Source organism: Rhizophagus irregularis, chromosome 1 (genome assembly GCF_026210795.1).
Source record: "Rhizophagus irregularis chromosome 1, complete sequence".
Lineage (NCBI taxonomy): Eukaryota > Fungi > Glomeromycota > Glomeromycetes > Glomerales > Glomeraceae > Rhizophagus > Rhizophagus irregularis.
This window is the reverse complement of record NC_089429.1, coordinates 321,183-335,582: the sequence shown is the minus strand read 5'-3', so window position 1 is coordinate 335,582 and position 14,400 is coordinate 321,183. Positions and strand designations below refer to the sequence as shown.

The 14,400-nt window shown below is 27.7% G+C and overlaps 6 protein-coding genes across 6 annotated transcripts; 2 read left to right on the top strand and 4 right to left on the bottom strand.

The window, feature by feature from the left end:
* Positions 1-399: 399 nt before the first annotated feature.
* OCT59_000048 (uncharacterized protein) lies at positions 400-1,562 on the top strand. Its single transcript, XM_025322365.2, has 6 exons — positions 400-634; positions 731-777; positions 855-913; positions 1,001-1,027; positions 1,110-1,195; positions 1,268-1,562. The coding sequence occupies exons 1-6, from the start codon at positions 426-428 to the stop codon at positions 1,356-1,358; spliced, it is 519 nt and encodes a 172-aa protein (XP_025166450.1). The 5' UTR covers positions 400-425; the 3' UTR covers positions 1,359-1,562.
* On the bottom strand, positions 1,383-3,414 carry OCT59_000047 (uncharacterized protein). Its single transcript, XM_025322364.2, has 4 exons — positions 2,876-3,414; positions 2,610-2,804; positions 1,622-2,542; positions 1,383-1,475 (listed from the first exon to the last, which is right to left on the bottom strand). Exons 1-3 carry the CDS (start codon positions 3,408-3,410, stop codon positions 1,743-1,745), a joined length of 1,530 nt encoding a protein of 509 aa, XP_025166449.2. The 5' UTR covers positions 3,411-3,414; the 3' UTR covers positions 1,383-1,475; positions 1,622-1,742.
* Positions 3,415-6,032: 2,618 nt separating this feature from the next.
* Positions 6,033-6,362, bottom strand: OCT59_000046 (uncharacterized protein; the record flags this gene model as incomplete). Its single annotated transcript, XM_066138562.1, has 1 exon — positions 6,033-6,362. One exon carries the CDS (start codon positions 6,360-6,362, stop codon positions 6,033-6,035), a length of 330 nt encoding a protein of 109 aa, XP_065988045.1.
* A 2,215-nt stretch (positions 6,363-8,577) lies between these two features.
* Positions 8,578-9,779, top strand: OCT59_000045 (uncharacterized protein; the record flags this gene model as incomplete). The annotated part of the gene is made up of 10 exons (XM_066138561.1): positions 8,578-8,580; positions 8,674-8,701; positions 8,809-8,838; positions 8,941-8,990; positions 9,064-9,095; positions 9,309-9,341; positions 9,408-9,432; positions 9,530-9,556; positions 9,644-9,679; positions 9,753-9,779. 10 exons carry the CDS (start codon positions 8,578-8,580, stop codon positions 9,777-9,779), a joined length of 291 nt encoding a protein of 96 aa, XP_065988044.1.
* A 1,821-nt stretch (positions 9,780-11,600) lies between these two features.
* OCT59_000044 (uncharacterized protein) lies at positions 11,601-11,881 on the bottom strand (the record flags this gene model as incomplete). The annotated part of the gene is made up of 2 exons (XM_066138560.1): positions 11,601-11,749; positions 11,827-11,881. 2 exons carry the CDS (start codon positions 11,879-11,881, stop codon positions 11,601-11,603), a joined length of 204 nt encoding a protein of 67 aa, XP_065988043.1.
* A 1,052-nt stretch (positions 11,882-12,933) lies between these two features.
* OCT59_000043 (uncharacterized protein) lies at positions 12,934-13,415 on the bottom strand (the record flags this gene model as incomplete). The annotated part of the gene is made up of 2 exons (XM_025312169.2): positions 12,934-12,945; positions 13,026-13,415. The coding sequence occupies 2 exons, from the start codon at positions 13,413-13,415 to the stop codon at positions 12,934-12,936; spliced, it is 402 nt and encodes a 133-aa protein (XP_025164545.2).
* Positions 13,416-14,400: the final 985 nt, after the last annotated feature.

Sequence of the window (14,400 nt, the reverse complement as noted above, 5' to 3'; positions counted from 1 at the left end):
TATTTTTTTGTGATAGTCTTTCGATTATATCAATTTGTTGTCCCCCTTGATGAAAGTGATACAAACCAAAGGACTTTGTAAGATCATCAAGACGATAGATAATCTTTCGATGAAAACAACTTTCAAAGTATCTAAATTATTAGTTCAACAATGGAATGATTAATAGTAATACTTCGGTAACCAATTATAATTGAGTATCAACTACAAATTCTATCCTATTTTTAACCCAGTTCATGAACTATAGCAGTTTCGATCGTTTTATCTCCAAACTTGTACGTAAATGCCTGAGGACTAAATCATTAAAAAATTACCGGCCATGAGTCATGACACGTGATACACCATAAATAGAAGCAGAATAACAGAATCTATTCTAAACGCAAGACAAATATTTTTTTCCTTTTCGAGTTGCAAGTTTTTAAGAGGCAATGTCATATCAAAATCCGTCTACCTTCTCACCTTATACTCCACCTCCCGATGAACAAAAATTGAACCGTAATTCTGTTCGATATGCTAGCAGTACAACAGCGTCAACTTCTGCTTCTGCAAACCCTTTTGCTGGAGTTTATCGACAAACAGAACAGTTGCCCGACGGCCAAATGAAAATTAATAAATATGAGACAGATTTGCCAATAAGGTAGGAAATTTATTGTAATACAAAGTTGTAACTCCACTATTACTACTTTATGAAATTACAGTATGCTTATTCGTTATTTATTGTTCTTTATTTTAGAGTTGATATCGAAGCGGCTATGGCTTATGCTTTTGGTTGCGTAACTGGTAAAACTTTTTGCATTTTAACTGTAATTTATAAGAAACAATGAATTTAAACAATAATTCATGGATTTGTTTTTTAGGTGTTCTTCTCTTAATTTTAGAACAAAAGAATGATTATGTTCGATTTCACGCGTGGCAGGTAAAGTATTCATATTTATTAAAATTTAATCAGTTTATTCTAAGTAATAATACGATGTTTGATCTAAATGATTTCTCTCTTATATAGTCTTCAATATTATTTGCAACCATCTTTGTAAGTAAAAATTGTTAGTAGTATTTTTCCTCTTATTTCATTGATTTATTATTTTATAATTTTTATTTGTTTTTCTATTTAGTTTTTCCATTTAATTATAATTCTTATTTCCAATGTTCTAAGCTGGGCCCTTTTGTTTACAGAGATAGGACTAATTTGTTTCCTTGGGTTGGTTGTCATGTTTAACTATTATTTACTCATTAAACAAGATTATTAAAATATTATTTATTATATTGCTAGTTATCAAGCCTATAAGGATGGAGATTCTTTGGAACGGTTTGAGATGCCATTTTTTGGTGATTTGGCTAGTTCATGGGTCGATAATGAATAAGTAGTAAAGTTCGGTTTAAATAGTTTATAGTTTCAAGAAATTAATGCATGCATCCATCTCTTGTTTAAACTTTATTTGTATTATAATAATCATAAAGAACAACTTTTCATACATTATCTGGATTAATAAGTAATTTTGAGAATTATTAAAATTATATTTCGTTAAAAAAAAAATAAAAAAAATAATGTAGTATATAATGTAGCTAGATCGAAATTTGTAAATTAACTTTTGATATTGATAAAAGATAATGGCGGATACTTTACATATAATCTTCATCAATTTTACAGACCATCATTAAAAACTCATACATAACATCCATTTGTGCTTATTAGATCAAATAAATTCATTAGAATTATAATTTCTTTATAATGTATCGTTGGTGTATTAATCACGCCCACCAGTCAACAACATAGCCTTTCCATCGTCACGTCGCCGTTTCAAAATCTCTCTCAACAATTCTTCTAATTCTTCTTTAGAGCCAACAATGTTAATATTAGAATTAACCTCATAATGGAACATTAGTTGTCGACGAATCTCTGAAAGACTCATAAATTTAACTTCTAATGGATCAACTTTCATTCCTTGTTTATGTTCAACACAATAGATTTCTTTTCGTTTATTAAGATATTTACGGCATGATGAGGGGATAGAAATTTGTGATAACTCAATGCTGGCTGTCATAGAAACAAATTTGCGAACTCCATCCATAGAAATAGAAGTATCATCCAGGAGCAATACCATCAATTTTTCGAAAAGAACTAGAATAAATATAGAATCATCAGTAATTTTCATATTTCCAGTGATATTCAAAAGGCACAAATTATCTTTTAGTGCTACAAGATAAGCCAATGCCTCGTCCCCGATTCCAGTATTGTCAATAACCAATTCATTCAGGCTTAGACCCCGGAAATTGTTAAAGTAAGAATCCTTAATTGGCATATTGCTCAATTTCAATGCTTTTAAGTATCTAAAGCCGTTTGGTAAGCCAAACACAGATACCAATCGATTAGCATTCTGCATATGGTGATTTAATTTTTGAGGTTCGATTTCGATTGGTTTCAAGTTATTTTTAATGAAAATATTGTTGTTATCCCGCTTAACGTTTTCGAACGTATAAGTTAGATCCAGTGACAAGATCATCTTTGCAGCACGAAATTCTTTAAGAACCTCATACTTCAAGAAACCTATATAAGAATTTTTCTTGTGTCATGAATATATATTGAAAAGTTAATTTTATTAGCGAAAAATTACCTGATTCTTCAAACCATGCAATAATCTGATTAAGTGCAGGTAATTCATCATCAACCAAAGTTTCTTCTCTAAATCTATTAATGACGTCTTGACCTACAACTTTGGCTAAGTGTCTCAATAACTTATTAATAGAATTATGATCACCATCGATATAAACAGGTCCATATAATTCGTTTTTATAACCTAAAGCCACATCTTACAAACAAAAAACAATACATTATTGAGGTGTTTAAATAGCAAATAACACTTAATGAACAAATACCTACACTTAGCTCTTTCGAGCGCTCTCTCGATTTCTTGGCGGTATTTCTGAACTTCTTCGGTTTGTTTCTGATTTTCATCTATTTGGTTCCTCAATTCGGCTTCAAGTTGTTCGATTCTTCTCCTATAAGAGTCTATATTAACGACTTGACCAGACTCATTCTTGAATTTTTTATTTGCTGAAGTAACCTCGTTTTCATAAGTAGTATGAGAATCGCTAAATGTAACGGTTTTAGCAGTTTTCGGCGTAGAAGTAGACTTTGACTTGTTTATTAAGGCTTTGTGTGGATTATAAGGTGTTAAATTTACTTTATCATAAAATGGAACTCTAGGTTTGCCAGAAATACGAAGTGAATTCATTGGAGTTCGACTTTGAGAGGGACTGCGATTACGCATAGTTTTTCTACTATGAGGTGTAACATCCATTTCATCACTGAGGATACGTTTGTTACTTTTGCGTGAAGATGGAGCATCGTCTTGGTAAATTGTAATATGAACTCTAGAAGGTGTGTTTGAAGGAATAGAAGGAATAGGAATCATTCTGCAAACTTTAAAACTATCTAATCAATAAGAAATAAGATAAGTGTATTTAAATATTTTTTTTTATACGTAAATAACGCGTATTATAAAAGGAAATAACGCGGTATATCTTTTATCACGTGTTTAAATAAATAAACGCGATTTATGTAGTATGTACACGTGATTTGGGTCGACTTTTTTTGCGGCTTAAAAAAGTTGTTTTAAAAGCTATATGATATAAGGGAAAAAGTCATTGGTAACCCGTATTACCAGTCAACCAATAAAATATTAAATTTAATAGAAATTATTTAAACTAATTATTTATATAAAAAAGTGTCCTTAAAATAGACTTAATATAGTTATTGAGTATGATATATATATATCATACTCAATATCATTTAACCGGCTTGACTGGGTTCTTATTCTATACTGTATTAATTACATAATGGTTATTCTGAAAAAACTTATTTATATAGGGGGTTTAGGATAAAAAAGCTGGATTTCTAGTTTAGAATAAATTTGTCTTTTTATAATTAAAATTTATTTGATGTATTAACTGGTAACATTTAAAAGGATATGAAAAAAATAATTTTGGTGGTAAAAAAAAAAACTAAGTCCTTTAAAGTTTAAATAAATATAAACAGTGAAAATGCAGTAAGATGTAATACCAGTGATAAATACTTTTAGATCATATGGAATAGAAAATTTGTTGAGTTGCACAACTCTATTAATTATATAATAATATTCTGAAAAAACTTATTTATATACAGTAAGGGATTTAAAATAAAAAACTTGAATTTCTAGTTTAAAATAAATTCGTTCTTTGTACAAACTAAATTTGTTTCTTTAAAAATCAGTAACTTTATTAAAAATCAAAAATATTATTTACTTTTAGAGTAAATCCTATATTATAACTAGACATTCTTTCATATTTTCACTAGTCAAAATCAAAACTTTTAACCATTAAGAGCTTTTAGCATGATTTTTGCCAATTGGTTATGTGAATTAATTATTAAAAACTTATAAAATGATTTTTGTTGATTGGTTATGTAAATTATTAGATTTTTTAATCAATGGCAAAAATTGGTAAAATCAATAATCACAAATTAACTAATACTGATTATTAAATAAAATTTGTTTAGTCTTTTGATAAAAATTTAACTTATGCTAATTGTTATACAAAAAATTGTCCCTTTAAAATCATTTAGTAAAATTATGCTGATTGGGTATATTCAACATAATTTACAATATTACCAGTATTTATTTTATTTATTTTTATATACAATATATATATGTATTTATATAATATTTGTTTTACTCACCTTAAAAATTGAGCTAGTTATCTTAACTTACAATATCGTATTTTACAATCTAATCACTGTACTATTTAATTTAAGTATATATATATTTATTAAAATTAATATTAAGCATTATGTGTTTTATATAATGTACTCTATATCACATGTATTACATGATACTAGATTAATAATTACCAAGGTGGATTGCAGTATAGCAAAAAAAATTAAGCTTTTTTTAACAAATCTTAATTTTTTTTATTCTTTCTTTTCTTTTCATTTCATTCTTCTCTTTTCATTCTCTCCTCTTCTTATCTTTTTGTTTTGTCCTTTACTTTTTATTTTTTCATTTTTTATATTCCATTTTTTTCTGCAAAAGGCTCATATTTTTAGAATTAACATTATATCACAAAATTTATCAAATTATTTACATTTTCTGTAAATAGTTCTAGAGTTTTATTTTTTTCATTTCTTAAATTATAAATTTAAAGTATTCTATTAGGACCCCACCTACTACTAAGATATGTTACCAGTAGAAATTTCACTTTCATATGAAATCTTACCTTAGGATTTGCTTAAATTCTATTGGTTAATTGACTAAAAAGGAAAAAAAATCATAACAATGTAACATAAAATTTCTTTTTATAGTAAGATCTTCAAAGAGTTTTATATGTAAACCTTACTTTAGACCATAAAGTAACCTATTTTAATAGTAGACGGGGTCTTATTTTACTTCAAAAAAAAAAAATTTTCATTTTTTTTATAAGAAAATGATTCTAACGTTTTTTTTTATATTTTTTATAATTTTTTTAGAAAAATAACAAAAAATAAGTTTTGAAATATTTCGCTTTGAAAAAAATTTCTTATTTTTATAAGGAAATACTTTTAATATTTCCTTTATATTTTTTTTGTATGGTTTGAGACATAACAATTCATCAAATAAAATTGTCCAAATTAGAAATTTAATAAAAATATTTTGAATGCATATATTTAAAATAACTCAACATAGTTTAATTGTTACTAACTTAAACTACAAAATGGCGTTGAAATTAAACATGGGATATGAAACCGAAACTCCCTGAAACCCTTTAGGTTTAGGTATATACCGAAACTTAGTTTCAGAATATGCATTTATTTTCCGAAATCTGAAACCCGAAACTATCCCAAAACTATCCCGAAACTTATATACCGAAATATAACCGAAACTTTATGTTATTTTACTAAATTTTATTAATATTTATAACTAAAATTATATTATATATGAATACTATACTAATTTAAACGTTATTACATATTTACATAAAATTATATTAATTATGAATTAAAATTTTGAACCAATAAATCTGGATCAAAATCGTCTTGTTACTCTTACTCTTGAATAAAATCCAATCCCATCTAATTCTAATTGCTTATCGGTTAAATTATCTCTAAACATTAAATCCAGATCTAGCACTTGTAAAATTTCCAAATTCTGAGATGGAACTTGTTCACGATCATCATCAACAGGTGGACTTGACACCAACTTTATCATTTTCTCTTCGTTATAATCATCAACATATTCATCATCATCACAAAGATTAGCATCATTTAAAATTGCGCAAAGTTCATCAGCAGTTCGATCTTTACTATAATTAGGTAATTCAGATCTACTATTGGCAATATAATAAGAATGTATCATCAGCAAGTTTGAAAAGTGTTGATTCACACCAGTATACGCATTGATCAACACCAGCTAGTTGTTCAACGCATTTTACAATATTAATCAACACCCGTATACTGGAGTATACCAACACATAATGTTAATATACGCGTCGTTCAACTCTAATGTGTAGTTCAACGCACTGTATATTAACACAACTAAATAAATTACATTAATTTATTTATTTTTACTCACCTTAGGAACCGAACCGGATTCACCTCAATTACACTATTAATATATCAAATCTCACGATCTAACCATTGTACAATTATAAATATTTATTAAAATTAATATTAAGCATTACGTATTTTATGTAATGATATATCACGTGTGTCACGTGATACTGGATTAATAATTACCACTGCGCCACTGTGGTATAGCAAAAAAAAAATTAAGCTTTTTTTAGCAAAGCTTAATTTTTTTTGCTTTTTCTCTTTCGTTTTTCCCATTACCTTTCGTTATCCCCTTCCCATTCGTTTTCCCATAACCCTTTCATTCTCCCCTTCCCTTTCGTTTTCCTATTACACTTTCGTTATCCCCTTCCCATTCGTTTTCCCATAACCCTTTCATTCTCCCCTTCCCTTTCGTTTTCCTATTACACTTTCGTTCTCCCCTTCGTTCTCTCCTTCCCTTTCATTTTCCCATAACCCTTTCGTTTTCCCCTTCATCCTATAAAAAGTTTTATCCGTTATTCATGTAAAAACTCTGTAAATTCCGTAATATAAGGTTATTAATTCCTGAGATATGAGCCTTATACGGAAAAAAGTTGGAAGGTATCAAACTTCTGGTAAGTTTCGCAACGAAACATTGCGAAACTACTCTTTCATTTTTTAACGAAACGCTTTTTTAGTAACGTTTCAAATATTATTCTTTTTTTTAATTTTTTTAATCGGTAACGCTGCGTTTAAATTTTTTAAATTTCGTCTGCGAAGCGTTGATTATTTTTTATTTTTTTTCTTTTTTTTTTTTTTTTTTTTTTTTTTTTTTTTTTTTTTTTTTTTTTTTTAACGGAACGGGCTACTTTCTGATTATTTTTCTTTCATTTTTAATGAACGTTAACGTTCGAAATATTATTTTTTTAATTCTTTAACGGAACGTTGGCTAACGTTCGATTAATTTTTTTATTTCATCAATCGTTAAGCGTTAAAACGTTCAAATATTGATTTCTTTAATCGGAGCGTTAGCTAACGTTCGATTAATTTTTTTATTTCATTTTTTAAGAAATATTGTTTTTTTTATTCTTTAATCGAGGCGTTTGAAAACGTTCGAAATTTATTATTTTTATTTTTTTTTGATCAGGCGTTGAAAACGTTAACGAAATATTGTTTTTTTTAATGACGTTAACGTTCCGATTAATTTTTTTATTTCATTTTTAATCGAACGTTGAAAAATGTTCAAATATTGTTTTTTTTTAAAAAAAATTTCTTTAATCGGAACGCTTTTGCTAACGCTCCGATTTATTATTTTTTTAATTTTTAATCGAACGCGAAAAACGCTCTTGAAATATTGTTTTTTAATCGAACGTTCGGCTAACGCTCCATTTTCTTAATTTTTTTATTTCATTTTTAATCGGAACGCTTAAAAAACGTTCAAATATTGTTTTTTTAAAAAATTTTAATCTAACGTGGATAACGCTCCGATTGTTTTTTTTATTTCATTTTTTTTAACGAAACGCTTTTTTTAACGCTTTCGCTAATAACTTTTTTTCATTTTTAATAACGCTTACAACGTTTCTAGCTTACATTTTTTTTTGTTCAACGCTTTTTTTAACGTTTTCAAGTATTAACTTTTTTTCATTTTTTTAATCAAACGCCGCTAACGCTCCGATTTTCTTTTTTAATCTAAACGCTTTTTAACGTTTCGTAATATAATTTTTTTTATTTTTTTAATGGAACGCTGGTTAACGTTCCAATTTTTTTATTTTTTCTTTTTTTTAACGAAACGCTTTTTAACGCTTTTGAGTTATTATTTGTCTTTTCATTTTTTTTTAACGAAACGTGACTAACGTTTCATTTTTCTTTCTTTTTTAGGTCTGCGAATTCCTAGACGTTTTCTAAACGGGATTTCGACTTTGGGTAGAATAGGTGAGTCCGTTGCGAAACTTTATTGTTTTAATTTTTTTTTTAAGAAACGCTTTACTAACGTTTCTCCTCTTCTTATTTTTGTAGGTCTACGGGTTTTTCGGGTAGACGAAATGGTGAGTTTCGCAACGAAACGTTGCGAAACTTTATTCTTTAATATTTTTTTTTTAAGAAACGTTTACTAACGTTTCTTTAAATTCTTTTTGTAGGTCTTTTTTTTGGGAAACGGGAAAAAGAGTAAGTTTCAAAGCGTAATTTTACGCTTTGAAACTTTTAAAAAAAAATTGTTTTCATTTTTTTTTATAAGAAAACGTTTCTAATGTTTATCTTATTTTTTTTTGTAGGTCTCTTTTTGGGAAACGGCCGGGAAAAGGGTAAGTTTCGAAGCATTTTGCTTTGAAACTTTTTAAAAAAAAAATTTTCATTTTTTTTTATAAGGAAACGTTTCTAACGTTTCCTATATTTTCTTTGTGTAGGACCTTCGGCGTGTTCAACTTCGGATCTTGGATATTGTAAGTTTCGAAGGGTAATTTTTTAATTTTTTTTTTAATTTTTTATTAGGAAACGTTTACTAAACGTTTCCTTTATCCATTTTGTAGGATCGGAGAGTTCAAAATGGACGAACTGTTGGGTAAGTTTTGTAACGTTTCGTTTCGTTACGAAACTTAATAATATTTTTTTTATTTTATTAGAAAACTCTTACTAACGTTTCCTTTATTCTTTTTTAGGTTTCGGGAAATTTAAGAAGAGGGACTTTAAACGGTAAGTTTCGTAAGAAACTTTCGTTTTTATCTTTTTTTCTTTAAGAAACGTTCTAACCGAACGTTTCTTTTATTTTTTGTAGGTTCGATTTCCGGATTTGGAATTTTGGAAAACGGTAAGTTTTTTTTTAATTCTTTCTTTAAGAAACGTTTAACTAAACGTTTCATTTCTTTTTTTGCAGGTTTGGTTTCTGGAAATATAAAATGGTAGGTTTCGTAACATTTTTTCGTTACGAAACTTCCATTTTTTTATTTTTTTTAATTAAGGTTATTAACATTCCATTATCTTTATTTTTTTATTTAGGCTTCAGGATATTTTGAATTCCGGATGGTGATAGGTAAGTTTCGCAACAAAATGTTGCGATACTTTATCAATTTTTTAATATTATTACTAATGTTTTCTTTTTTATTTTTGTAGGCTTCGGGTACTTGGGATAATTGGATTGATTGGATTGTAAGTTTCGTATTACGAAACTTTATTTTTTTTAGTTTAAAACATTGTCTAATGTTTTTTTTTATTTTTATAGGTTCAGGGCTTCCGAGGTGTCGATTAGGAGCGTTAGAATTTAAAATGGTAAGTTTCATTGCGAAACTTTACCATCTTTTTTTATTTTTTTACTAATTAAACATTTCTTTCATTTTTTAGGAATAATTGTTTTCGAATATTCGAAAACTTTTTTTTTTATTTAATTATATAGATTTACATTAGACAATATATATTAATATAATTATCGCGTAGAAAGATCAATTAGTTGATTGTTAAAATCACATCCCACCTCATATTCCGCTAAGCCACTGTGCGCTTTGTCAACGGAAATTTAGACATTGATCGCTTAAAAATCCGCGGCAATCCAATTATAACAAGAGTAATTTACATTGATAATATATTCAGTATTCGATATCCGTATTTTATCATAAATAAATTTACACATTTTATATAATATATATATTAATAATATACAATAAAACAGTGTTCAGCAAATGACTTGTAATGAACAAATGACTCAAATGACAAGTCATTTGTCATTTGTCATTTGCAACTCAAATGACCTGTCATTTAAGTCATTTGAAAAATATTAAATATTCTGAGAATTTTTATTAATTATTTTGTTTATTTTAATTAAGAAAACAAAAATATTAAAACAAAATTGGTTTAATATATATAATCAAAAAAGTTCCAATAGTAGTAAAGATTTTTAATCACGTGATTTTGGTATTATTTTTACAGGTTATTATTTGTTAATAATATTATTATAGACAGGATTATTTCACTTGTAATTATTTCACCAATGATCATTTTATCCACACAGATAAAAGTTAATAATTTTGCAATAAAATATTTAATTGTAACACATGTAGTGGATCCCATTTTTCCCCATTTTTACATATAATTGTTGTCTTTATTTAATCATAAGATGGCCATAATATTTATTTATGCATATAATTATATAATAAAATTATATATAATAAATAACATATCAGATATTATCACTTTAATAATTATGGTTGTGTTATTTATTATTTTCAGATTACAGTAAAAAATAAATAATTCGGTGAAATTTTTTCTGTTTGTGATTATTTTGATTACGTCCTTCCTTTTTTGTACATCACGTGATTATAAATTGTCCAATAATCTTTAAATATTTTAATGACAAATGACCAAATGACAAAGGACGCAAATGACAGTCAAATGATACCCAATCATTTGGCATTTGTCATTTCGCGAATAATTCAAATGCCAAATGCCAAATGATGGGGTGTCATTTGACCAAATGACTCCTAATCCGAAAAATGGTCAAATGACCAGGTCATTTCCGAACACTGCAATAAAATATATGTTTATAAATTAATACTACAATGTTAACTATTGTACGATGACTAAAAAACCATTGCTTGACGCATTTTTAATATCAATATACGCGTTTTTATACATTGTATACGCGTTTTTAAACTATTGTTGTTTTACTACGTGTAGCTTTACATTTAAATTGGTGTTGTTTTATGCGGTTTTAAACGTTTTTAAGTAGCGTTGATTGACAAAGGGTTCGTTTCGTTTCCCTACGTTTTTTGGCGTTGAGCAACACATGGCATTTTTCAACACTTTATACGCCTGTTTAAAACTTGCTGATGATTTTTGCTATAGCTTCTAAATTATCAGTTAATAATCGCGTTCTCCTTTTTCCAACCACCCATCCACAAATCGACCAAACCCTCTCACAACTAGCTGCATGTGGAATAATTGAGAATAATTTGATTGCGAGCAGTTGTAAATAAGGCGGAACAGGTGTACACATCTTCCATCAGCTAAGTGGTATATTTACCTGTGAATTATATGGTGTATTATATGGTACTGATTGTAAGTAGAATTCACCAATTTACGCCAAAAGAATTTCTGCTGATTGTTTTTTGGTGTAATTAAATTTTTTGAGGTAAGCAGCAATGTTAGAAATCTTTAACATTTGTTGCCAAATACGTGCAGCTGCACTTTGAATTCTTTGATATTGGCATGCTTTCACACCAGAACCTATTTATTAATTATGAAAATTGTTAATTTTCTATCTATATTATCATTATTAAAATAATAAATATTAATTTTTTTACCTCTATAACCAGGGTGAATATAATATGATAAGAGATATTCATCAAAATCATACATTTTAAAACGTTCATTAAAAGATTTTATTGCATGCTGACGAAAGTTAACATTTTCATTTTCAGAAATTTTGTTAATTGATTGACCAAGACACGCCAAAGAAAAATAGCAATCTGCTAGCGTTGAATTACTGCTTTCAAGACTAAGAATAGCATCTCTAATAGGCTTCATAACATTTGATAAATCATAGACATCATTAAAAAACCCACGTTTCCGATTAATAATAGTTTTGACTGCCTCACTTGTAATAATAGTAGAGTTTTCATTAATAACCTATAAGAATATTTAATAAAAAAAAAAATTAAAATTAATAACAATGTAATTTGTTTATTATAAAATAAAAAATCAAATAGTAAAAGTTGTGCAACTTCTTTGAGACACAATTCCAGTCGTGAAATTGAATTTAACATTTCATAAACAGTTGTCCATCTTGTATCCAAATATGTTTTTAATCCTCCCCCATCAATTTGTTTTTCTAAAATTTTTAATTCTAATAGTTCTTTAGGCCTATGTGACTTTTTAAAATATGTCACAATAACTGAATACCATTGAATAATTTTTTTTGCAAATGTGTGTTTAATCAAATCTTTTGTAATAAGATTCAATGAATGCGCTATGCATCGAATGTTAAGAATATGTGGAAATTTTCCAGAAATTAAATTTCGTGCAGAATGAACATTTGATCCAGCATCTGTTACAATACCCGCAAATTTTTGGATGCCAATTTCTTCAATAATTAACTGTATTTGTTGAGCAAGAAACTCAGCAGTATGACTTTCATCCGAAAAATCTCTAATTTTCCAAAGAATATCCCGTCCATTGCCAAGATGAATAATAAAATTCCAGAGAGATTTCCCTGATGGGCTTGTCCAGCCATCCAAGGCTTAATTAAAGTTCAAAAAAAAATTTCTAATATTAAAATTTTTAAGTTTTGTATAACTTTTGCATAAATATACTTGCCTAGTGTTAAATTACTCTCTTCTTCAAGCAACCTATATAGCTTTACATTAACGCGTAGGATTTCCTGTGTTAACATAGTATCAGCAAGTGTCTTCCTATCTGGTAGACTATAATTTGATCTAAGTTGCTTAAATAATTCAATGATAAATGGATGCTCAACTAGATGCCACGGTAAACCACAACATACAAATGCCTTAATAAGTGCTGTATCAATATCTTCTTTTCGTTCCTTACTTAAATCTGAACTTTCATAAAAATCTTCCAAAATAGTTTGATCATTATTTTGGCGTTTAATATTAGCACCAGAAGAGATTTCACGTTCACGTGCTTCTACCATATATATGACGGCCTCACAAATTGAATGGTCTACTTTTAAACAATTACTAATTATATGTTTTTCCATAGCTGTTGTCTTTCCAGGTCGGAAAGTCTGCCTACAAGCCAAACATATTGCAATATAATGCCCTTTATCTATCTCCTCTCCTTGTTCAAAAAATCTCCATATAGGCTTTTTTGGGCGTCCGCCATAGATTGCAATCTTATTTTTTTTTGAATTTGAAGGTGTACAATCCGTCATTTTTTTAAGACTTGATTCTTATAAAAAAAAGATTATCAAATATGATCAATCTCTTTTTTTAGCTACAATGACGAATTGATGATCCAATTGATCCAATCAATTTATAAAAAAGAGTTTCGGAAATCGGAATTAGTTTCGGAAATCGGAATTAGTTTCGGAGTATCGGGATTAGTTTTGGGATAACCGAAACTAGTTTCAGGTTTCGGGTTTCATTTCGGGTTTTGGAAATAGTTTAGGGTTTCAGATGAAGTTTCAATTCGTATATTCTGAAACCCGAAACTTTCAGAAATCCTCATAGAGGTTTCGGGCCCCATGTTTAGTTGAGATTATCCTGATTGGTGATCTAGATCAAAAGTTATTAGCCTATAAAGTTTGGTATTTTCTTAATAAACGGTAGGATTTGAAACATCTAATTCTGGCCAGAATTTGACAAAATTCTATAATTTAGGCCAGAACTATGACTGGCTGAGAGGTAATGCAGATCATAAAATTTTTTCCCATGATACGACTAAAGAGACAAACACAACACTGTCAAAAAATAGCTAAAAAAAGAAAAAAGCAGTGAAAAATTTGTTCCAGATTTTATTTTTGAAAATATTGATGATTAATAAAGTAAAACATTTCCCGATATAGTTTGATTTTTAACTAATCGCAAATTAGTATTATGTATATCACGTGATTTTTTAAAATCTCAATTTGAAACAACTTGATGATTTGTTGTGTCCCCAACTATAGGCTTTTTTTTGGAAAATGGGAAATGCAAAAGATAAATTTTAAAGTATTTTACTTTGAAACAAAAATTTTTTTTTTATAAAAAAACGATTTTAACATTTTCTTTATATTTTTTATAGATCTTTCAAAAAAATGTAAAAGGTAAATTTTGAAGTATTTTACTTCAAACTTTTAAAAAAAATTTTTATTTTTTTATAAAAAAATGTTTTTAACATTTCCCTTTTTTTTTTAGATCTTTTAGCTTATTTTCATT